Here is a 25,932-nt window from a genome sequence, read left to right on the forward strand (position 1 = left end):
AGTTGTTTGTAGAAGACTTTGAAAGCCTTGTATGTGATAGGAAGTAGGGTCGCATGTCTAACCCGTTGGCTTTGTAAATAATGGATATCATCAGCGCTTTCGTCAGATCTGGTTCCATTTCATAAGTAATCGTGTCTCCTGTGAGATTAACAACACGGTGTAAACAGTTAATTAAGATTTCTCGGTTTCGTCTAAATTCTTCATTATTAATTTGGTATTTTAATCAAAATAGATTGGCACTTCTCCTTCTCTCTCTCTTTATCTCTCTCTTAAAGTCCATTAGATTAATTTTGGTAATTATTTTAAATTACAGGCATTTAAATTGTCAAGAAAAACGGAGAAAATTACACAACGATATTCTATTAAGTGTTTCCCGTACTGTAATTTTTATTGAAGAGAAAATATTCCATTAGGCCAACAACATAAAATATCAGTGTTTACGGTTACCCTACCGACCCTTGTATATGAAACCAAAATCGGCGATCCCAAACATTTTTCTACATTTCCACTAATCTCGGCTCCCCAAAAAAGTTTACCGTTCGTTTCTCTCTGGGGAATCACGCCGGCCAATAATCAGTCTGAATTCGGTTCCTAAGCTCCTCCCCAGTGGCTCTTGATTGGCTGGATTGATTTGAAACTTCTCTCTGGGATCCGAGATAAATTGCATTTCCACGTCCTATAATTCGGTCTTGGCAAATATTTCTGAAGACAAATTCCAATACTTATATTTATGTATTTATGTAGAGAATATCCGCTCCTTATAGAAGAAACTTTATTGCATAAAAAACCTTACAAGGTTATGTGCATATACAAATAAAATAATAGAAATATACATGAAACAAACAAAGGATACATACATGGACATAATTATACAAAGATACACAACTTTACAAAGACATGAACGAGTTGTATACAAAAGCTCCCAAACATTTTAAATGTACTCCCCACCACCCTTATGGTACCCCTTTGGCAGGTTATCCCTGTCGCACGATCCCCTGATATATGTTTGGTCATGTGACCTGTTACTATGGTAAAGCGAGATTCCCCCGCGCTTTTTTGGTGGACATTGTAGCCCGGATTTTTGGATTGAATAAAATGTCGTATGTCAGATTGTTGTTGCCTGCTTTATAAGGTGAGATCCAAAACTCCCGGGCGTGTGTTTAGACACCAACACACATTTACAGCAGACCAAATTGGCATTACTTTCCCCGAACCCCAATCAGAAGCCCATGAATGAGTTTAATCATTGTCCATTATTAACTCTATCCCCTTCTCATGAAAAAAGATATCAGACTCACTGACCCTCTTCTTTAGTCAAGGAACAGTAAAAAATAATTGTATTTTTAGATTTACAGTCGCATTATTTAGACTTTCATATCGGTCCAATATTTCTTTAGCACCTAGTCTGGTCTCCTCTTTACGGTACCGTTGTGGTTGATTACTATTCGAGAAAAAAAAGACTCTATTATAATAAACGATAATAACTGCTATACACACTAATTCACTGAAATGAGTTTTACTGAAATTTTAACCAATTCATCTTAAGGATAGTTTTCATTTTTTGCCATCTTCAGAAAAGCCATAAACTGTCGGGTATGCATTAGTTTTCCATTTTCTAAAGTGAGATTTTGGTTTTTATTTTAGTTCTCGGGCGAATTTAGTAATGAGTTTAAAGGTAATAACATAACTTTGCATTATAAAACACACAAAAACATCATAACCCATCGAACTAAACTAAACACAAACTGGCAATTTGGTGTTTAATTACAACCAAAAACAACCAATCAAACGCCTATCTCTGTATTTAAACCGAAAGAGAGAGAGAGAGAGAGAGAGAGAGAGAGAGAGAGGTGGGGCTTAACGCCTACTGGATATAAACTAGGTCTTTTCGGGACTATTTATTTCAATAATTCGCTTTTGCACGTAGGGGTCTTTAGCATTTGCAGGAAAATGGAGGACCCGGAGACAACCCACGAGATTGGACAAGCGACCTTACTGATTGTCACGCCCAAGTGTGAAATCGAAACCACGCCACTTGACTCAACGACAGACCTTTTGATCTAAAACGCACGCGTTAAACCAGTCAGCCACCTGGCCCACCAATGTCAAAAAAACAACAAAACAAACGTCACAAGTAATATGAGAACAAAAGCGTAAATAGGATACGTAAATGTTAAAGGGACAATAACACTATTGCTGGCTTGCCAGCTCCAGAAAATAAATAGTCTTATTCTAAGTACTAGATGTTTAAGTGTCCTACCTGTTGTGTAAATTATCCATTACATCTTATTTTACTTGTCCAGAGGGTTCGAAAATATTTTTAAATCCAAGTCACATTTGAAAAGGTTTACGTTAGGCTTTTCAAATCATTTAGTTGAATTTTTCCAATTTTTTAAATTAGGTGTGTTAAGATGAAATTTGTATCATCAATTAATTGGAATATTGTAAAATAGTGCAATTTGTTGACCAGAATAAAGATTGGGACATATTATTCAGTTACAACAAGAGTGGTATTGAGCCTTTAACCTGTTATTCCCCGAAGATTTGAAAACCACTCCTTTAGGATGAAAAACATGGGATCACACCCCATTTAAAAAGTATTTGAAACTAAGATAAGTAATAACATATGTTTTAAGCAATTAAAACCGTGGTGTTGTATATAATTTATATCACAGATACAATTATTGTACCATTAAATCCATGTGTCACTAGCGCTTTATGGAGTAGTTTTGGCACGTCATGATTACGTTTATCTTTAAGGCAAAGCTAACACGTTTCTTTCAGAGAGAGAGAGAGAGAGAGAGAGTGGGGTGGAGAGAGAGAGAAATGGGGTTTAACGTCCACTCGACACAAACTAGGTCATTTCGGGATTAACATATGATTCAATTTTATTTCAATAATTCGCTTGCACGTAGGGGTCTTTAGCAGGGGAGGAAACTGGACCCGAAGAAACTCACGAGATTAGACAGGCGGCCCTACTCCTTGTCACGTACAACTGGGGAATCGAAACCACACCAATTGACTCAATGACAGACCTTATGATACAGCGCGCACGTGCTAACCATTCGGTCATCCACCCCCCCCCCCCCCTTGTGACACTTGACGAATGATGACGATGCATTGCTATAATAACAGATGACTTTCCTGCACTTCAGATTTTGTACGTGTTGAATATTCATTATTTAGAAAATCACAAAAGACATCAAAGATGGTGAAGTCATAAACACATGACGTGTTGAAAAATGTCGCAGTTGTAACTTTCAACAAAGACAGAAATAAAAAGAGCATGAAACTCGAGATCAGAAGAAATATTAAAAATTAGACACGTTTAGAAGGCTCGTGTGAGTTTTATTTACTTAAAAAAAGGACACCCGATGCATCCGGAAGATACATTGACACAAATATTGGTATCATAGTCTAAACGGGGTTGTTAAAGGTTGGATTGTTGATTTGTGCGGGAGCTATAAGGTGGCTCAAATACTAAACTTAGGCTGTCTGTCTACAATTAGCTTCGCTTGAGAACAGACACTAAGCTAATTGACCGACATTTTAATTCCTAAATCGACGATTTTAGTCGAAAACACAAAGTAAACTTCGAGAATTTTGTTAAGGATTTATTCTGCTTCCATTTAATACAATTGAAAAAGTTTATTTAGTTTTTGTGTGTATGACAGATGTGAAACGGATTAGAACCTAATTACAAAAAATTTCCGTTTCTTGAAATCTTCATTACGCATTCAATGATCTCTGTATTGAAATTATATTTGGAACGTGTTTAACCAGTTCTGTAACATATGTGATAATGACTGACACCAATTGTCCTTGAAAGTTCCCAATCAAAATCGTGTAGTACTGATTTTATTGCGTGTCAGTAAAGCTAAAACGTAACGTAGTACGTATTTAGTATGTTTTCATGTAAGATCCCAGTTTCTGTGTTTGTCAAAGTGCCCTCTGGTTACCCCAGATATACGTCAAAATGACGATATAGAGACCATGTATTTCTCACAAATTTTCAAGGAAAGAAATCCCACCGGACCCCCTCCCCCGCCAGCAAACATTTCTGGATCCGCCCCTGTAACGTCGCTGGACGTCATTTTTGCGATTTTCAAAATGACGAGAAATGTGTCCGGCCCTGAGTTCACAAAGCATTGTCTGCGATGTCACCCAAGGCGGAAGCGGACGTAAAGCCCTACGAACGAACGAACGAACGAACGAACGAACGGGACCTCAAGTTTAGCGAACCAACGTCTTACTCACTGTGCCACTGCGGCTCTCAGTAATAACAGGTCTTGTGAACTAAAAGCATAGAAAACAGAAGCTTCTGTCTGTCATGGACGTCGAAGATGGGGGTTTAACGTCCATTTGACACAAACTCGGTCAGTTCGGGACTAACATATGGCTCAATTTTATTTACATAATTCGCTTGCACGTAGGGGTCTTTAGCAATGGGAGGAAACCGGAGGCCCCGGAGAAAACCCACGAGGTTGGACAGCTAGGCGACCCTACTCCTTGCCACGTACAACCGGGGATTCGAAACCACGCCAGTCGACTCAATGACAGACTTTATGATACAGCGCGCGCAAGCTAACCATTCAGCCATCCAACCCCCCTCATAGAAAACAGAAGCTTCTGTCTTTCATGGACGTCGAAGATGGGGGTTTAACGTCCATTTGACACAAACTAGGTCATTTCGGGACTAACATATGGCTCAATTTTATTTCAATTATTCGCTTGTTCGTAGGAGTCTTTGGCTGCAGCAGTGGGAAAAAACGATATTGGCCAGACAACCCTACTTTTGGGGGAATCGAAACCACGCCACTTGACTCAATTGCAGACCTTGGGATCTAACGGGCACGCGTGAAACATTTCGACCACCCAGCTCCCCATTAGTCTAATAAAGGAAGATTGTGTTTCTTGGATATCGAAGATTGTAAAAGCCAGTTTTAATTCACATACCAGTTGGCGATATTGGTTGGTTTAGCGGCACGCGGAGAGGTCATGTGTATAACACAGGAACAGTTATAGCTTTAAACTGCTGTGAAAGAAGATTCAGTCAGTCTGTCAGTCGACTTGTTATTGTGTTTATCAAGTGGAATTTATGAATGACGCGTGATTATTATTTTAGTTCCAGTTACCTATGGTCAGTTAATGGTCAGTTAACAGGTATGTTGTCCATTATAATTTACTTTGTCTTGACTATAAATTATTAAAAGAATATTGTGTTTACAGGAATTTTGACCATGATCATTTAGTTTTGCGTGTGTACGATATGTTATTAAAAAGTGAACATTACATACAAACTTGTATATATAACCATACCATATTATTTTCATTTTATTTTATTTATTTGTGTATATGCTTGAAATCGACTTGTGAAATCTTGTTAAAACGTCGCAGTGAAATAAACCATAGTAATTGTTATCCATCAATAGTGTGTTATTTGATTACATATAAACTATTGCAGTACATTTATTGAGCCACGGCGGTTAAGTGGGTAAGATGCTGGCTCGCTAGTCTGGAGGTCGCGTGTTCGATCTATGCATTGGCCGATAAAATTCATCCGCATTTTCCAACTTGGTTCCCCCTTGTCAGTGATGCAGGACGGTGGGCCTGACAAGGACAGCTGTCTAGTCGTGCGGATGGGACGAAAAACCTAGGTCCCGTGTACACATTGGCGTGCACGTAAAAGATCCCTTGGCAGTTGGAATTTGATATAAAAGTAGGCCGTGGTGCCGCTGTCCGGGCAAAATTTCCCTCATAGCACACTGTATAGCGTATGCTCGTCTTCATTAGCCCAGATCGGAGCAGAACAGTAGGACGTTAAACCCCATTTCATTTTATTGTTGGCATGTTTTAAAAATTACCTCTACAGGACAAACCCCGTATTTATTAGCCCATTACTTGACTATAGAAACTATACTTTTATTAGACAATAGATTATATGACTTATACAGTTAACAATTACCACTACATGACAAACAGTTACCATTACATGGGTATAGAAAATATGTTTACCTTTTTGTGTATAAAAGCTATGTTTACTTTTAATGGAATATATTAATTGCATGTGTACAGCTAAAAGTTACCAATGCGGGAGTATAAAAACTATGTTTACTTTTATTGGAAAATATTATACAGTCGGAGCAGAACAGTAGGACGTTAATTTCATTTCTACATGGCAAAACGTTACCATTACTATAGAAACTATACTTTTGTTGGGATATAGAGAAACTATACTTTTATTAGAAAATATTAATTGTGTGGGTAATACAGGATAAAACGTTACCATTATACGAGTATAGAAACTATGTTACTTTTATTGGAATATATTAATTGTATGTGTAATACAGTTAAAAGTTACCAATGTGGGACAAAACTTTACCATTACATGAGTATAGAAACTATGTTACATTTATTTATTTATTTTTTTTTTTTATGTTACATTTATTGGAATATATAGAAACTATGCTTTTATTGGAAAATATAGCTTGTATATGGTATACAGTTAAAAGTTACCAATGCGGGACAAAACTATACCATTATATGAGTATAGAAACTATGTTACTTTTAATGGAATATATTAATTGTATGTGTTATACAGTTACCAGTGCAGGACATTGTGTATCGAAACTAGATTTACTATTTGAAAAGTACAGTTTACATGTTTCCAACTATTACAGGACAAAAAGGTATGATTACAGACGTATTTAAAATAGAGTTACTGTTTGAACAATAGTTTGAATGTTTTAAAAGTTATAATTACCAGTAATACAGGACAAAAAGAGAGAGAGAGAGAGAGAGAGAGAGAGAGAGAGAGAGAGAGAGAGAGACGGGGTTTAACGTCCACTTGGCCCAAACTAGGTCATTTCGGGACTAACATATGGTTTAATTTTATTTCAATAATTCGCTTGCGCGTAGGGGTCAGTAGCAGTGGGAGGAAACCGGAGGACCCGGAGAAAACCCACGAGGTTGGACAGGCGACCCTACTCCTTGTCACGTACAACCGGGGATTCGAAACCACGACAGTTGATTTATGACGTCAAACATTTGATTAACCAATCAGCGCTGATGTTTCTAGTGGGTTACCCACAGTTCCGTGCACCTCACGCCAATCACTCGTCGTAACAGACGGTTTCATTGGCTTACCCCTTACATCACCCAGAACGCGGGTTATATAACAACTCTTCCAGATCCCAGTGTAGTAAAGTCAAGTAAAACGAAATTTTGAACTATAAAATCGAAACGAAATATGATCTGTATTTTAATCAGATTGGGTATCTTATAACGTAATGTGTGTATGGGGAAGTATAACAAGCTGAATACGAGTTAAAGGGAGAGAGAGAGAGAGAGAAATGGGGTTTAACGTCCACTCGTTAGCACGCGCGCTGTATCATACGGAGTTTCGATTCCCCGGTTGTACGTGCCAAGGAGTAGGATCGCCTGTCCAACCTCGTGGGTTTTCGCCGGGTCCTCCGGTTTCCTCCAACTGCTAAAGACCCCCTACGCGCAAACGAATTATTGAAAAAAATTGAACCATATGTTAGTCCCAAAATGACCTAGTTTGTGTCAAGTGTACGTTAAACCTCCCCCCTCTCTCTCTCTCTCTCTCTCTCTCTCTCACACACACACACTCTCTCTCTCTCTCTCTCTCTCTCTCTCTCTCATTCTCATTAAGTAACAATTTACCAATAGATGAAACACTCTGTTATGTTATTAAATATGACTAACAGTAAAAAATAGAAAGATTTTGACTAAAATCACTACTCTCTTTACCGACCATTAGCCTAAATAATAATTGGAACATATAAACCACCGCTCTCCTTATTAGAAACCATTAGTCTAAATCACAAATGGAGTATCTTGTACCATAACCACCGTTATCCTTAACGATCATTAGCCTAAATAACAAATGAAGTATCTTGTAACGAAACCAGAGGCTATTAAATGTCAAACAGTTTATTCGAAGATTACAACTATATTTCCCGTGAAAGAAATATGCCATGTCCGAGGGGTATACGGTATACCGTATTCGATATACGGTATTCGGGCACGGCGGTTTACACGGCATATGCTATATGTGCGGTATACTGGCCTGGTCAGTTATTTTTCCCACCGATTTTGGTACCCATCAGGAATCAATCAGAACACAACTGGTCAAATTCGTGGCCACATCCCATGGCCGCATAGTGGCGTGAAGGTCATAGAGGACATAGTATAAATTGGTTGCCTCCTACTGCTAAAGCCCCTACGCGCAAACGAATTATTGAAATAAAATTGAACCATATGTTAGTCCCGAAATGACCTAGTTTGTGTGGAGTGGACGATAAACACCATTCCACCATCTCTCTCCCTCTCTCTCTCTCTCTCTCTCTCTCTTTCAATGGTAATTACTATAGTGATGGCATAAGATCATTTATCAGTTGAATGATGATATTCATCTTCGTTTTTTAAATGTCTTTATGATATCTTTTGTTTATTCAATGGTTATGTTGACTTGCTAACGACATCATTATTCACAGTATTAGAAGATAGTAGCTCAACATAAAATAGATAATATTGTTGAAGGATGGAAACTACCTGGGATAAAAAAAATGACCGATTTTATAGACATTATTATTTTTGGCTACGACTAAAAACCCTGCAGAAATGAAATGAAATGAAATTGGGTTTAATGTCCTACTGTTCTGCTCATATATGGGGTTAATGAAGACGGGCATACGCGATACAGTGCGCTATGAGGGGAATTTTGCCCGGGAAGCGGCACTGTGACATACTCTTATAATATCGAATTCCAATTGCCAAGGGAGCATTTACGTCCACGCCCATGCGTACACGGTACCTCGGTTTTTCGTCCCATCCGAACGACTAGACAGCTGTTCTTGTCAGGCCCACCGTTCTGCACCACTGACAAGGAGAAACCAAGTCGGAAAATGCCGATGAATTTTCTCGGCCAATGCATAGATCAAACACGCGACCTCCAGACTAGCGAGCCAGCATCTTACCCACTTAACCGCCGTGGCTCCCTAAAAACTCTGCAAGTAATACAAATAGCACGAATATGTTCATCATAAAAAAAACATTATAGTTATACATAAAACACAATTTGTTTTTTTCATACAAAAATACCTAATTAGCAAAATAGTACAACTAGCAGACTCTTCATTCGGAACCCCGCGTGCCAAAAACGAGGAGAATAATTTAGTTTTCACATTAAAGTTTTTGCATCCATGTGCCAGGCGAAAATACAAATAATCGCTGAGATTCCAGATGGTATGTGTTGCTAACGATCTAGGTGAGTCGGTTAGCCGGATGGCCGAACGGTTTAACGCGTGCGCGTTAGATTATAAATGAAATGAAATGGGGTTTAACGTCCTACTGTTTTGCTGGGCTAATGAAGACGGGCATGCGCCATACAGTGTGCTATAAGGGAAATTTTGCTCGGGCAGCGTCACTATCGCCTACTCTTATATAGAATCCCAACTGCCAAGGGATCTTTTACGTGCACGCCAATTTGTACATGGGACCTCGGTTTTTCGTCCCATCCGAAGGACTAGACAACTGTCCTTGCCAGGCCCTCCGTTCTGCATCACTGACAAGAGGGAAACCACGCCGGAAAATCTGGATGGACTTTCTCGGTCAATGCACTGATCGAACACCCGACCTCCAGGCTAGCGAGCCAGCATCTTACCCACTTAGCCACCGTGATCCCCCGCGTTAGATTATAAGGTCTGTTATTGTGCCAAGTGGCGTCTATTCGTTCGTTGTTCGTTTCTTAACATGCAAGGGGGCCAAACGATAGGTCCGGTTCGCATAGGTAGGAGACAGCAGGAGATGGATTCCATTTCCTTAATGGTAAAGACACGGTGCTTTTAGAGGGGGTGGTACCAGGGCAAGTTACATCCAAAGGAGTTGCTCCCGGTGCAAGTAATAGGGTATTGCAGAAGAGACCGTAGGAATGATTGGGCGTGCGCATCCTGGTCAGCGTTGTCATCAAGGATATGATCTCGCCGAGACTGGATCGGGCCCACCCAGTGGCGGCGCCAGCCGTTGGTGGTTGGAGGGGCAAAGCTGGGGCAACGTCCAAGGTTAAAGGGGCAAAGGGACGAGCTTCAACTAGGAGTAGGTGGGGCTCCCCCAGACAATTTTGAAAATTTGAAAAAAAAGTTGCCGGATGTGCAGCCTGGCAGTATTTCAGGCACTGATCGTTGAGGTAAAGTGCCCACCGCCTGCCTGAATTTGACCCTGTTGGTTAGGGGTCTAATGGTTTCGAATTCCCGCAAGATCCCGTGGGGCCACAAAATTACCCAGTATTTATGTTGTTGGAGGTGAGGTGACTAGCAGGATAGGAGGTTGAGGTGGGGGTGATTGTAGCATACCGCTGAAGGTTGAAGTGGGGTGACATTAGCATACCGCTGGAGGTGGAGAGGGATGGGGGGGGGGAGGTAACCGAAGCATATCGTTGGAGGTGGGGTGACTGTAGCACCCCGCTGGAGGTTGAAGTGGGGTGATTGTAGCATATCGTTGGCGGTGTTGTGACAGTAGCATACTAACATACCGCTGGATGTGGAGAGGGTTGAGGGATGGTAACCGGAGCATATCGTTGGAGGTGGGGTGACTGTAGCATACCGCTGGAGATTGAAGTGGGTGATTGTAGCATATCGTTGGAGGTGGGGTGACTGTAGCATACCGCTGGAGGTTGAGGGGGCGGGGGGGGGGGTTACTGTTGCATATCGTTGGAGGTGGGGGTAACCGTAGTATAACTTTAGAGGTGGGGTAACCATAGCATATCTGAGCCATGGTATATGTGTTTGCCAATGGTTGCGGTGGAGTGACTGTAGCATATCCGAACCATGTAATATGTTGCGCGTAGTTGTCTTTAGCAGTTGGAGAAAACTGGAGGATCCGGAGAAAACCCACGAGGTTGGACAGGTGTCCCTACTCCTTGTCACGTACAATTGGGGAATCGAAACCATGCCAGTTGACTCAATGACAGACCTTATGATACCACGCGCACGCCATCCCCCCACCCCCCACTCGTTGAGCAATATGAAAATCGCATTGAAACAGGTCAATGCATAACAGTTTGAGTTTTAACAACATTTGATAAACATTTATCCATGTAAATTGTTAAGAATGTTTAAGATAGGACCTAACAAGAAAAAGCTCTTAATGGACCAGTCCTCTTGAAACTTCCTTTTTTAAATTATCTGATGCTAACCAGACCGGTTGTTATCAGTTGGAATTCAGAGTTGACGGCTTCACTTAAATATTATCAAGTTTATAGTCAGCTACAGAATATAATGGTGTTTTATTTTTCCATACAGTCAGAGAATAAGTAATGATTTGTTATTATGTTGTAGTTGATCTTAGTGAAAGAGGAGGACATTGAGATGTTTGATGTTATTTTTAGAAACAAGGGTGTTATGTTTTATAGATAGTACTAGAAGAATGCCCGGCTTCGCTCGGAGGTCATAACCCCGAAACCGGAAGTGGTAGACTAACGCCACCTGGCCTATGTTACTCCCCGGTCCGAGCTACCCCTATACCCCAAATTTCAGACTCGGGGCAGACCTAGTGTAGCCGCCAACCCCGAACAGACAGACAAACAGACAAACAGACAGACAGACAAACAAACGACAGTCACAAATATTAGTAGATAACCGAGAGAGAGAGAGAGAGAGAGAGAGAGAGATGGTGTTAAACGTCCACTCAACACAAACTAGGTCATTTCGGGACTAACATATGGGTCAATTTAGTTTCAATAATAGGGGGGTTTAGCAGTGAGAGGACATCGGAGGACCGAGACAAAACACACGGGGTTGGACAGGCGACCCTACTCCTTGTGACGTACAACCGGCGTCACTACGACCACTCTTATATATCGAATTCCAACTGCCAAGGAGACTTTTACGTGCACGCCAATCTGTACCCCGGACCTCGTTTTTCGCCTTTTCCGAACGTCTATACGTTCGTATCTTTGTCATGTCCTCTGTCCTGCACCACTGTCAAGGAGGAACCACGTCGGAAAAAAACCCGATGAACTTTCTCTCCAACTCAGGGATCGAACACGCGACCTCCAGGCTAGCGAGCCAACGTCTTGCTCTCTGAACCAATGTAACTCCCTGTTGGATATATAGTGTGATGTTGTTTACAGATTATATTGTGACGTTTACACAGTTATCACTGGAATTTGTCCTCCTACGATTACGTATTTTAATCTTGATGTGACCTAGTTGATAACCAATGCGTACACCATGTGTCTGAGTTAAATCCTGGATTCAAACCGCGTGAAACGTGACAAGGAAAATTAGCTAATGCGCATAAGTATTAAATAACTGCATAAATAAAGTTAAATCTGTCAGAAATTTTTGGAATGACAAATTGCAACCCTATGACTGTTTCCGTGTTTTTTCTCACAGGCTGTCGGTTTCAGACAGTCACTAATTAAAGATGGCTGTGTTTGTATTTCAACGAAGCTCAAATGTAAAATTTGTACGAAATCCATAATACAGAGAGATGGGGTTTAACGTCCACTCGACACAAAATAGGTCATTTCGGGACTAACATATGGTTTAATTTTATTTCAATAATTCGCTTGCACGTAGGAGTCTTTAGCAATGGGAGGAAACCGGAGGACCCGAAGAAAACCCACGAGCTTGGATAGGCGATCCTACTCCTTGTCACGTACAACCAGGGAACTGAAACCACGCCAGATGACTCAATGACAGACCCTATGACACAAAGCGCACACGCTAACCATTCGGCCATCCAACCCCCTTCATAGATACAAGGTTACCTACCATGCGCACAGAGCACTCACTTGGATGGATGTGGCGCATTATCAAATGCAATATATTATTATTATTATTATTATGAAATCAAATTTAACGCTCTACCTTTCCGCATACAGAGTGCTATGGGGAACAATTAGCCCGGGCAGTGGCGCTACGACCTACTCGTATTTCGAATTCCGACTGTCGAGGGTTCTTTTACGTGCACACAAATGTGTACACGGGACCTCAGTCTTTCGTCCCACCCGAACAACAAGGTGACACCACGCTTGAAAATCCCGGTTAACTTTCTCAGTCAACAACGGGACTGAAAACACGGGTTATTGAGACAGCACCTAACTCAATGGGCCACCTTGACCCCCCCTCCCCCAACCCCCACCCCCGCGAATATTATTAAACTCAATATTCTCTTCTGACTACTCGCCCCTTGAATATATTTATTTAAACAATTTATAATTATAAGTTGGTCTACTTGAGATCTTTATATTATGGTTGTTTTAATAAGCAACACTTAAAGGAGTATATCCGGTGGCAACTACACTTGGCTCAGGTAACAGTAATCTAATTAAACCACAGATCCTGTTGTTGTTCTTAGCGTTTAACGTCCGCTTCCACCGAAGGTGATATCGCAGACAAGTTCATTTTAATGATCTTAGCGCACGCGCAGGGGTCTTTGCTGTGGGAGGAAACCGGAGTACCCGGAGTAAACCTAAGCCACATACGCTCACACCTGGGATCGAAACCACAGCCGCAAGCCAGAGGTGACCGGCCAACTAGAGGTACAGATCCTGTTTCATTTCGGTTTTTATACGCCCACATTGAAATGCGGTCGTATATTGTCGTCGCTAAAGTTATCATCCGATTGACTTCAGATTGATACACAGAGTTTAAGATCTTGAGACGAACAAGTATATTGATTTTCGATGAATTTTTATGACTTGAACAGTTAAATTCATGATATTAAAAGCTTTGCATACAAAACGTTAGCATGGGGCAGAACTTTATAAAAAACAAACAAATTCTGTTTTCTGATAATTACTTCGTGAGTTGTTGCTCTTAATCAGATTTTAGTGTATTATAAATGTTTCATTACCGAATAAAGTAAAAATATGCGACAACCCTTGTTGACTGCCCGGACGATTTAGCTGCTGTGGGCGTATGTTTCGTTGCCTGGCAACCTATCTTTATAGTTCAAAATATATTTATAGTTGTCCTCACCACATCAGGATCTTGAAGAGTCGTTAAGTAGCCCGCGCTCTGGTTGATGTTGGGAATTAGCTGGCCATTCAAATGGCCTGTTGTGTCGAGATCTTATCGTGTGGTGCGCGGATCTGTGGCTAGATATTTGCAGCGATATAAAACCAAACAAAAATTGTATCTCCGAAAAGTCGCTTGAAACACACCAACGCTGGCTGGTAAATCGAATGACTGACGTCATAGGGTTAAAAGAACCCCGCGTGACCACCCCCCACCCCTCTCTACAATCGGTCAGATCTTCATGTAGAGGAAGCTATCGAAAATATAAAAAACAACCGGAACGAAATATAGATCTGACAAACTTCTTCTCCATTCTACTTGAAATTATGCCAACACACCTTTCCTTATTGGGGGGAGGGGTGGATGGCTGAATGGTTAGCGCGTGCGCGCTGTATCATAAGGTCTGTCATTGTGTCAACTGCCGTGGTTTCGATTCCCCGGTTGTACGTGACAAGGAGTAGGATCACCTCTCCAACCTCGTCAGTTTTCTCCGGGTCCTCCGTTTTCCTCCCACTACTAAAGACCCCTACGCGCAAGCGAATTATCGAAATACAATTGAATCATATGTTAGTCTCGAAATGACCTGGTTTGTGTCGAGTGGACGTTAAACCCCATTTCTCTCTCTACCTCTCTTTCTATAAACATCCGGTACATAAGGGCGGAACCATCATCGGTGGGAAAGTCAACTTGAGAAATGACGTAGACGTAGATCATTAACCGTAAGAACCTAATTATTTAAAATTCAGTAAACACATGAAAAGTGTTCTGGCTACACCACCGCACTAACAGACAACTGTGCTCATCTGTCGCCATAGCATTAATTATATACACTACATACACCACGCGGCTGTTAAATAAAAACACATTTGATAGTGATAGATCCGCATGTCACTCTCACGGCTTTAAATTTTACTTATATTTTTAAATTTCTTTCCAGGGAACGACACAGTGTTGTCGAGCGATCAAGGATATTAGGAAACGAGTGATGATACGTAATGATGGAGGAGTTAATTATATTAGATATAAACTATATGGATTAAACATCAAACATCAAACACCGACTGACACTTTTGTTATTGTACCACTGACCAATACTGAAACATTTATTTGGAAAAAAGTGAAGCGTGTAATTATTAAATCAGACACCCAGAAAAGGGAGAATTTTGAATTAAATCCGGAGTTTAAAATAAATATCCCCAAGTTGTGTAGCTTCAACGATCTATAATAAAGACCACAGAGGAAGAAATGGTCAGATCTGGTGTTGATTCTTCTATTGTAGTAAATAATCTAAAGGAACCAAGGAAGTGTACAATATATGTAAACGTGTTAAGTTAGTGGAAAAACACGTCGAAACGATAGGAAACTTCAAAAATATACCTCAAAACAATTAAGCGTTGTATACGGAATTTTATGTTTCTGGAATATGTGATCTAGACTTTAGATGAATTAAGGGTTATATGAAGACTTATGACTGTACTTGTTGATGAGGTGGATTTCATAAACGATTAAACAAGCTACAAAACCAGATGCTGTACATGATAAAGATGTGAGGATACAAACTTAGTTATTATTATATCAAACGTTAAATAAACTTCGGGCACCTGCTAAAACTTTTAATATTAACCCAGTATACTCGTCAGGTTAACATTGTTATAACCAAAGTTATTATTAACTCAGAAAACTCAAGTAGACTTTGTTATAACCAGTGTTAATATTAACCCAGTAAACTTGTCAAGTAAACCAGTTCTTGTTATAACCAGAGTTAATATTAACCCAGAAAACTCGTCCAGTAAACCTTGTTATAACCAGAGTTAATATTAACTTAGAAAACTCATGTAGACCTTGTTATAAACCAGAGTTAATATTAATCTAGAAATTTCAAGTAAACCTTGTTATAACCAGAGTTAATATTAACCCAGAAAACGCAAGTAAACACTATCATAACCAGAGTTAATATTGGCCAGTTTTATTTGGAACTTGGAATATACAAATATTAACTACGTTTCCTTAGTAGTTAACGAAACTGTATTCTATAATAGGATTGTTCTTTGAAATATCGACTACATTTCTGTGAAATTGCCAAAGGATATGATTATTATGACAACATTGCTTTAGAGAGATCCGAGAATAATATTATTGGCATTATTAATTTTATATACATGTATAGTGTTCACGAATATCATTATTGGTTACTATTGTGGTGGATAATTGTTGCTATTGAATTTAAAATAACCAACAAGTGTCTTATGTCGTAGGACAGTGTCGAAAAAGCTTTTCCTGTTTTTCAAGAAACAAGAGCTGTATCGCAAGACCCTAAGAAGTGATTTACTTACATGTAGATGTAACTGAAATCTACGTGTATTTTATAAGTCATAGACCAACGTATTATTTCCAGGAAATCATCCAATAACATCGAACAGTGTCTAAAACGTAGATTTGAATCCAACTAAAAGTTAATATGAAGACGACTAACAATAAAACCACCACTACAAATAGCCTTTTTTCTTCATTGTGGTAAGTAAAAATGTCTAAAATAATATACTGTTCAGATACTTATATTTAAGGTAGTTAAAAGTCACCGGCATCTGTAAACCAGGTTCATATAGCGTTCAAACCTATTACAAGCTTAATAGTAAGTGCAGGGGGACAACGTATGCCGCCATTTTCCCCAGGAATACGAATTACTCACTCGGCAAATCCGTTACTTTACATACTGGAATCTTCCGAGGTTTGCCGAGTGACGAATTACTGTCCAAAACTAGCCGGAAGCGGCGATCTTAAGTAAACCCGTTTAAACGGCCAACATAAGTCAGGTTACACAAATGAAGCCTTCTCGGAGACATGTAGTGAGCTGAGAAAATTAAATTAGTTTATTTGCTCTAACTTTGCATTCAGACGACAAGGCTTAATTCTAGCTCACAATCAGACGTATATGCTTCTACGAGCAGTCTCCTGGGGACATTTTTGTAAACCCGTGCGTGCCAGCTATACCAAAACCTACCATCCATGCATGTCAAAAGACGTGCAGCAGGTTGTGCACTAGACTTAAGCTGGCTAAACGATCACCGGCGTTTTTAAACGATCCTAACTTGCGCATTTGAACGGAATATTAGTTTTAACTTCTTGTAATTGGTATGTATGTCGATATGCTTCTGGATCTTGTCTCTTTTCTCTTTTCTCATCAATTAACTTTAGTAACCAACTCGTCTGCATTGATCGCACAATTATGGAAGCCTATATGGGTCAGTACCACGATGGATTCCGCAATATTAAGTTGGTAATATGTCAACAAATTGTGATTGTTCTGATGATTGTATCTCTTAAAAGACAATTTTTGCCGAGTTAATTGAGTCAGCGCGCTATGTTATATGTCTCCCCCCCCCCCTACCTCAATTCCCCCAAAAGTATTCAAATCCACATATGACTCCATGATTTTAAAATGGCTAAGTTGAGCCAGTTTTAAGAATACCCTTCTCCAAATTAGGTATCGAGCTCGACTTTAAAAGTGATTTATTTGCACCGCCCATTCGTTTAGAGACAACCTTTATCTGGTGAGTTTAAACTTAATCGTATGGACACGAGTCACATGACTAATAGCTGTTATAACCTAACACATATAGCATGTAATATAATAATTAACTTGTTAAACTATCACACTTTTAATAACAGAAATAAGCTGCAATCCAGTGGTTCCAAACCTAGGGGAGATAACTCTTCACTACGCGAACCACTGACACACCATGGGCCAATACTCAGCTTACATTTATTTTGGAAAAAAAATTATATTGGAATGGAATTGGATTCAAGTTCTTGTCAACGTTTTGACAGGTGTTTTTTTTAGACTATTATTATGGTGTGTTTTTGTTTTGTTATTATCTGCTTTTACCATTTGTCTTGGAACTTGAACAGGAGTGGGGAGGGGGTGATGGCCCGTTGTATCATAATGTCTGTCATTGAGTCAACTGACGTGGTTTAGATTAACACCGGTTGTACGTGACGCGAAGTGGGGTCGCCTTTCCAACCTCGTGGGTTTTCTCCGGGTCCTACGGTTTCCTCCCACTGCTAAAGATCCCTAAATAAAATTGAACCATATATTAGTCCCGAAATGACCGAGTTTGTGTCGAGTGAAAGTTACCCCCCCCCCGCCCTCTTTCTCTGTCTCTCTCTCTTGGACAGGGAATCGAAAGTTGACTCAATGACCGACCTTATGATACAACGCACACGCGCTAACCATTAGGCCATCCAGCCCCCCCCTGTGCCCACTGCACAGTGTATTTAAACTCAAAACAAAGTAAAAGTTCAAAGTTTATTAGAATAATAACCGCTGAACTCTATCCCATATTTGAAACACAGTGAAATTCACAACAGTCAACCGATGTACATACTAAATCATATATGTATTAGAAAAACAGTTTACTGAATGGGTTTAGATATCCGCATCTAACCGCACATTAACAAATTCACGGAATTCACTGGTTTTCAAGTTGTTTGGGGTCACATCCTCAAACAAATACCGAATAAACCGTCCACACTTGGAAATGACAACACGCCATCATTATATTTTTACCGCGAACTCTCAAACCGAGGCTCGGATTAAGACCGCCAGTAAGATTTTCCGAAAACCAGTGAAACCGAAAGTAGACATCAAACTCTACCCTTATACATTTTACAAAATAACACTATTAAACATATACTAAAGGGATATGGTAGCTACACCAGCCCCTACATAAAAATGACAGTAAACATTTTTATGTACAAAAAAAACCAATTAGCTACCATTTTAATTCTTATGGCTAACTCAATAATAAATACAAATTACAGATTTCCAAACAGTTACTTTAACATACATGTACATCAATAACTAATTATCTAAGATAACAGGTTCGTCCAATTCAAGTAAACATACTTTATGAATTGGTCGAGTAAGAACCACATAACCATCTTTAATATTAGCATCCTTGTGATGCTTTGCACAAGTCGCAACGGTTGCTTTTGTTTTAAGCTTAACGGTGCGCACAAACCCATCCTTAGACACAAATACTTCCACAATTCGAGCCAAGGGCCACTGACCGCGTGGGTAATTATCATCCGCTAAAAGCACTAGATCCCCAATGCAAATGTTACGTTTGGCGTGATTCCACTTAGATCGTTCCAATAATGTAGGCAAATATTCCTTTACCCATCGGCGCCAAAAAACATCACTCAAATATTGGGCCTGTTTCCATTTACGTTTTAAATATAAGTCCTTCTTTTCGAATATACCAGGGGGTAAACTATTACTACATCTAAGATGCAACAAATGATTTGGTGTTAAAGGCCCGTCGTCTAAAACACTATCACTGTTTCTCGTTAACGGCCTACTATTCAAGATAAACACCACTTCAGCTACAACAGTTAATAAAACTTCATCCGAAACTAACTGTTCCTTTAATACAGATTTTAATATTTGGCGTACTGAACGAATCATTCGCTCCCACACACCACCCATGTGGCTGGCCGCAGGTGGATTAAAATTCCAAGTTATATTCCGCTGAACACAAAATCTAGAGAGTTTAGACTGATTAAAATCCTTAAGTGCCTCTTTAAGTTCCTTATCCGCGCTTGTGAAATTCGAACCATTATCGCTCCATATCTCCTCTGGTTGACCACGAACACTAACAAATCTCCGTAAGGCATTTATCATAGAATCCGTGTTTAGTGAATGTGCAATTTCTATATGCACAGACCTTGAAGTCATACAAGTAAAAAGGCAGCCGTACCTTTTCACAACACTTCGTCCCTGTTTCACTAACAAAGGTCCGAAATAATCAATTCCAACGCACGAAAACGGTGGTTTATCAGCAACAAGTCTTTGTTTCGGTAAATTGCCCATAAACTGAGTTTCGGTTGGCTTAGATCTCCTCTGACAGGTTACACATTTTGAAAGTATCCGTCTTACCGCTGATCGGCCTTTTATTATCCAAAACTTCTGTCTTAAAGTGGCAAGAACCGTTTCTTGTCCCATATGACCGACACTAACATGACACTCTCTAATTATTAAGTCCGTAACCGAGTGTTTGTATGGCAAAATTACTGGATGTTTCGCCAATCCATCAATTGAAGCATTCTCCAATCGACCTCCAACGCATAACAGTTCATTTTCCAGTTGAGGATTCAATTTAACCAACGAAGATCCAACTTCCTTTAATGACGATTCATTAGACTCAGATTCTAAACTTAAAGCTTTATACGTCTTTGGAAAATCTCCTTTCTGGACAAATTTAATTATTTGCGATTCGGCATAACTTATTTCTTGTACAGACAAATATTTTAATAACTGTCTTGGTTTACTCCCGTTTAATCGTTCCGACACTTTGTCTCTTAAAATAGTCTTTAGACGTATCAGATAAGCAACAGCTCTTTTTAATTTCCACCAAGATGAAAAATATTCAAACAGTTTATCAAACAAAGTTCTGTCCGGGACATTAACCGTAGCATACACTTGAGCTTCTTTACGTATTTCTGGATCAGTATCCATCATTTCAGGAATGTTCACTTTATCCGGCCAAAACAACTCATCACGATACAAAAAGTCAGGTCCCGTTAACCACCTATCGTTTTGAATAAACGATTTCATCTTTAACCCTTTAGACCCGTCGTCAGCGGGGTTAATGTTCCTGTCAATGTACCTAAATTGAGAGGGGTTTGAACCTAAATGAATAACGGTTAACCGGTTTGATTCAAAAGTGTGAAAACGTTTAGTTTTATTGTTAATACACTTAAGAACCGACATTGAGTCAGTCCAATACACAACTTTGTTAATTTCAAAGTCAATTTCACTCTTTATCAAGTGACACAATTTCACGGACACAACAGCAGCCGATAATTCCAACCGAGGAATTGATATCTCCTTCAATGGAGCTAACCGAGCCTTGCCCATTACAAAAGCACAATGGATGTTCATATCTCTATCTACACATCGTAAATAGGCTACTGACGAATACCCTACTCTCGAGGCATCCGAAAAAACATGTAACTGAATATCTACAATATCACTTGAGTCTTGTAATTTATAACACCGAGGAACTTTAATCTCCGATAAACGATTCAAATCATTTAACCATCTAATCCACTGATTTTTATCAATGTCTGGAATTGAATCATCCCATCCTAATTGTTTCCTGCTTAACATTTGCAGCAATAGTTTGGCTTTCATAAGAAAGGGCGCAACAAATCCGAGGGGGTCAAACAGTGAATATGCAACAGAAAGAATACCCCTACGAGTCATAGGCTTGTTTAATGCGCTATTAGAAAGTTTATCAGCATTTTCCCAAACAAAACAATCCGATTCGGTATTCCACTTGATACCTAAAGTACTTTGGGTTGGCAACTTTTCAATGTCAAGGTTAACAACGGATTTTGCTCTCTCCGCTTCCGGAATGGTGGCTAAGAACTGTCTATCATTGCTACACCATTTAGTTATGTGGAATCCACCTAAAGACAAAAGTTCGGTCACTTCGTGATACAGCTTGGTTGCATTTGCTATAGTGTCTACCGATTTCATTAAGTCATCCACGTACATGTTATTTAGAACAGTCGAGATTGTTTCCGGATTAAATTCACTTTCATGAGTTTTGGCACACATTTTCAGACAAAAGTTCGCTATACAGGGAGAAGATGTTGCACCAAAAATATGTTTAATCATCCTATATTCTTCAACAGAACTAGACAAATCACTGTCTTTAAACCACAAAAATCGTAAAGCATCACAGTCCTTCGGGTCCACACGGACTTGGTGAAACATGGCCTCGATGTCCGAAACAATACCAATCTTATCCTGCCGAAATCGTAAGAGAACACCAGTTAACTGATTCGCTAAATCCGGTCCTTGAAGCAATTGATCATTTAAAGATGTATTGCGAAATATACTAGCACAATCAAACACAACCCTGACCTTATCAGGTTTTAAAGGGTGTGTTACCGGGTGAGTCGGTAAATACCAAACTGGCGATGTCGTGTTCACATCCTCTGCTGGCACTAATTCAGCATGACCACTGTCGATGTAACCTTGAATGGTATCCTTATACCGATCAAATAACGTTGGGTTTCGTAGAAATCGCCTCCTTAACCCGTTTAGTCTGTTTTCAGCCACGGTCCTGTTATTTGGAAGATAGGGAGTCACGCTTTTCCACGGAAGGGCTACTTGGTAGTGGTTATCAACTTTAGTTAAACTGTTTTCTATAATTTCCAGAGCTCGCTTATCACTAACCGACATTCCTACTTTATTATCAACTTCAAGATCAGCAAAATCTGTGGTCCACAAACGATCAAGTTGATGTTTTAAAAGTTCATCCGAATCTGTTACCGGTTCGACTTTTAAATAGTTTACTGTAAAATCATCACAACTTTTCGAGTCATTTAAAGGTCCAAGAATCATCCATCCCAAATTATACCGAACGGCAATCGGATCATGTTCATTTCCTGAAGAGCGAGATTCAAGGGGGATAAACAAACTGGGATTCTCCTTTAATCCAACTAATAAACTTACTTCAGGAATATCGACGTGTCCCAACGAAATATCATCTAAATGGGGATAACTCTTGATATCATCCGTCATCGGGATACAATTTTTAGTAATAGGTAAGTTTTTAACAGTTTTAACATTTTCTAGTTTATACGACACAGTTCCGTCTAACGATGAAACAACAATATCAACATTTCGGCTGGTAATTTCCGTTGAACCGGTCACACCAGTCAAGGTAAGTTTTTGGGTATCATCATTCTCGTGGATCTCCACGTTGTTTTCAGCACATAAACTTAATTCACTGGCAGTATCCTGTACGAGGTAAGTCGTAAAGGATTTTCCTTGACCTATTTTTAGTCTTACGGGTATAACACCTAAAGAAATGCGAGGGACGCCAGCCCCAGTAGCGGCTGTAACCGATCTATTACTTGCAACTTCCTTTAGGTTAGTGTTTTCGGTTGTAATGTCCTTCCTAAAGGCAGAAAAATCGGCACCGTGTAATAGTGTATTATGGTTCCTCATACAGCCTTTAATTTGACAAACAAATGTTTTATCACAAACTTTAGCAACATGACCAGTTCGTAAACAGCTGATACAAAGTCTGTTCTCAAAGACAAATTTAACACGATCTTGATTAGACATATTGAGAAACTTTTCACAATTCCAGATATTATGTGACATAGAACAATGTAAACATTTCACATTAGTAGCACCCTGCTTACTAACAGTGTCCTTTGGTTTAAACAAAGGCTTCCTTTCCTCCGTTACAAGTGTAGTTACAGGCCTACTATAAAATTTTCGTTGCTTACTATTATTATTATCTTTAAGTTTATCATTATAATGACTGTGATTATTAGAAAGTAAATCTTCTCCGTATTCGTTGTTAACTAACTTCGCACGGTTCTTTATAAATTGCATAAAATCATTAAATTTTGGGCGAGAACCATTATCCAAGATTTTACCCGCTACTTCTACCCATTTGGCTTTCATATGTAAAGGCAACTTTTTATTTAATGATCTGATTGTATTAATATGGTTTAAATCTGTCACATATTCTGGTCCCATTCCCGATAATACTCTGTACGTGTCTTCCAAATTACGTCCGAACTCCAACAACGACGCACTGTCTGCGACTTTAATTGGGGATAAATTCTCAAGTTTTTTCAAATGAGCGTCTGCTACAATGTGTGATCGACCGAAATTTTCTAGTAATGTTTTTCTAGCTGTGACATACCCCTCCTCGGGTGGTAAATTTACGCAACTTTCTATCGCGTCGCGTGCCTTAAAAGTACAATGTTGTATCAATAACTGCAGTCTCCTAGAACTGTCTGAGTTTTGGCTTTCTAAACATGTTTCGAAATTATGAATGAATGATGCGTATTTCAGCGGATTCCCATCAAAGTGTAGATATTCCAACTTTGGTGTTAACATAGCTTCACACAATTTTGTCATCATGTCACTGTTATGTGAAGAATTTACATAACCGTTTGGGGACTGCTTAACTTGTTGATTTACATTTACATTATCAACGTTTACATTATTATCATCATCAAATTGAATCAAATCAGAACTTAAACTATAATTTAATAAACCTGTACCTGTATTTGGTAAGTTAGGTAAAGGGTTAATATGTTCATGCATTGTGATAGGATTTCGTTGAGAAAGTACAAACGGATTATTATTATGATTATTATCAATATGATTTACAGACATATTATTTGACACAGCAGATTGAAAATGCCCTGATGAAATATTACTAACAGGCGGTGGTACAGTGAAATAAGGTCGAACAACATTATTCACATGTGGATTAAAATAAGTAGCAGTGTTTACACCAGTACTTTCTGCTGTATGAACAGGTAAACAATGATTAAATCTATCATATGGCATAGAGTAAACAGTATAAGGCCTATCATGCATAGATGAAGGAATATTAACAGATGTAAACAAAGGTAAATTATTAGAGCTACAATAGGCACTACTTGACATAAACACAGGTAAATTACTGGAGACAGTTATAGGTAAACTATCTGATATAGAGGCTGACAAACTCGATGAGACAACACTAACAGGATTAAATTGTTCAACAGGAGGGGGTGGGACATATACATTATTAGCATACATGGCAGAATTAGCATTAGCAATACTAGTTTGCAAGTTCATTTTTAAGGGAGATTCAAAATTATCAAAGTCATTAACATAAGGAACAGTAGACACATCTTTTCTTTTTTCTTCATCAGATTCTTCATCCGTGTAAACTTTGAGGCTAACTTCTGCCTGTTCTTCCTCCATTTTTGCTTCCATTAACTCTGATTGGTGCTTTAATTCTGACATTTTCTGTTCTAATTCATGTTTTTTCTGTAACTGTGTTACCTTAAGCTTAGCCAAGGCTAACTGTTCTTTCTTCTTCAAACGAACTGAGCTTGAATTGTGACTATCAACACTACCGAATAATGAATTCTCATCAGACTTTTTCTTCATTTTATCGTTTTGCCACGAAATTGTCAATTTGTCAAATTGTGTTTTCTGTAACAATTCACTCTCGTATAATTGACGAGATGCGTCTTCATCTTCCGTGTCCACCAAATCTTTATAAATATTCTCGTGACATCGAACAAAATTCTTCCACGCACTTTCGTGTTTTGAGATCCTATACTCAATATTACAAAATGAGTCCTTAGTAGTTATAAGATACCGAATCTCTTCTTTGAGCTTTCGGACTTGTGTGAGATATATATCTCGTTCCCTATAAAGTTCATTCCTCCTAGAGACATTCGGGAACTTGTCAATGTCGAGATCCATACTAAGTTCACAAGTAGGCCTTAATGTCAACAAAATAATAAAGCACCAAAACATGAATTACGTCATATAAAAACACACCAACTGTTGAATGGTAAAACACACCAGTCTTAATGTAGGTCCGCTTACAACTTGAAAACTTCATGTGCCCACTGCACAGTGTATTTAAACTCAAAACAAAGTAAAAGTTCAAAGTTTATTAGAATAATAACCGCTGAACTCTATCCCATATTTGAAACACAGTGAAATTCACAACAGTCAACCGATGTACATACTAAATCATATATGTATTAGAAAAACAGTTTACTGAATGGGTTTAGATATCCGCATCTAACCGCACATTAACAAATTCACGGAATTCACTGGTTTTCAAGTTGTTTGGGGTCACATCCTCAAACAAATACCGAATAAACCGTCCACACTTGGAAATGACAACACGCCATCATTATATTTTTACCGCGAACTCTCAAACCGAGGCTCGGATTAAGACCGCCAGTAAGATTTTCCGAAAACCAGTGAAACCGAAAGTAGACATCAAACTCTACCCTTATACATTTTACAAAATAACACTATTAAACATAT

The 25,932-nt window shown here is 39.2% G+C and overlaps 1 protein-coding gene across 2 annotated transcripts in view; it reads left to right on the forward strand.

Moving 5' to 3' along the window:
* Positions 1 to 4,610: 4,610 nt before the first annotated feature.
* LOC126812111 (uncharacterized) overlaps positions 4,611 to 25,932 on the forward strand; it is a 79,367-nt gene continuing 58,045 nt past the window's right edge. Inside the window, exons 1-3 of one of the 2 annotated variants that reach the window (XR_007675813.2) lie at positions 4,611 to 5,163; positions 14,986 to 16,562; positions 17,718 to 18,184. Coding sequence is in view for 1 of the 2 variants with exons in the window: in XM_050538359.2 (XP_050394316.1) it covers positions 16,507 to 16,562 (56 nt within the window). In the remaining variant the exon portion in view is untranslated. Of the gene's footprint in view, positions 5,164 to 14,985; positions 16,563 to 17,717; positions 18,185 to 25,932 lie in introns of those variants that run through there. The other variant, XM_050538359.2, reaches the window with a different exon arrangement.

Source organism: Patella vulgata, chromosome 2, assembly GCF_932274485.2.
Source record: "Patella vulgata chromosome 2, xgPatVulg1.2, whole genome shotgun sequence".
NCBI lineage: Eukaryota > Metazoa > Mollusca > Gastropoda > Patellidae > Patella > Patella vulgata.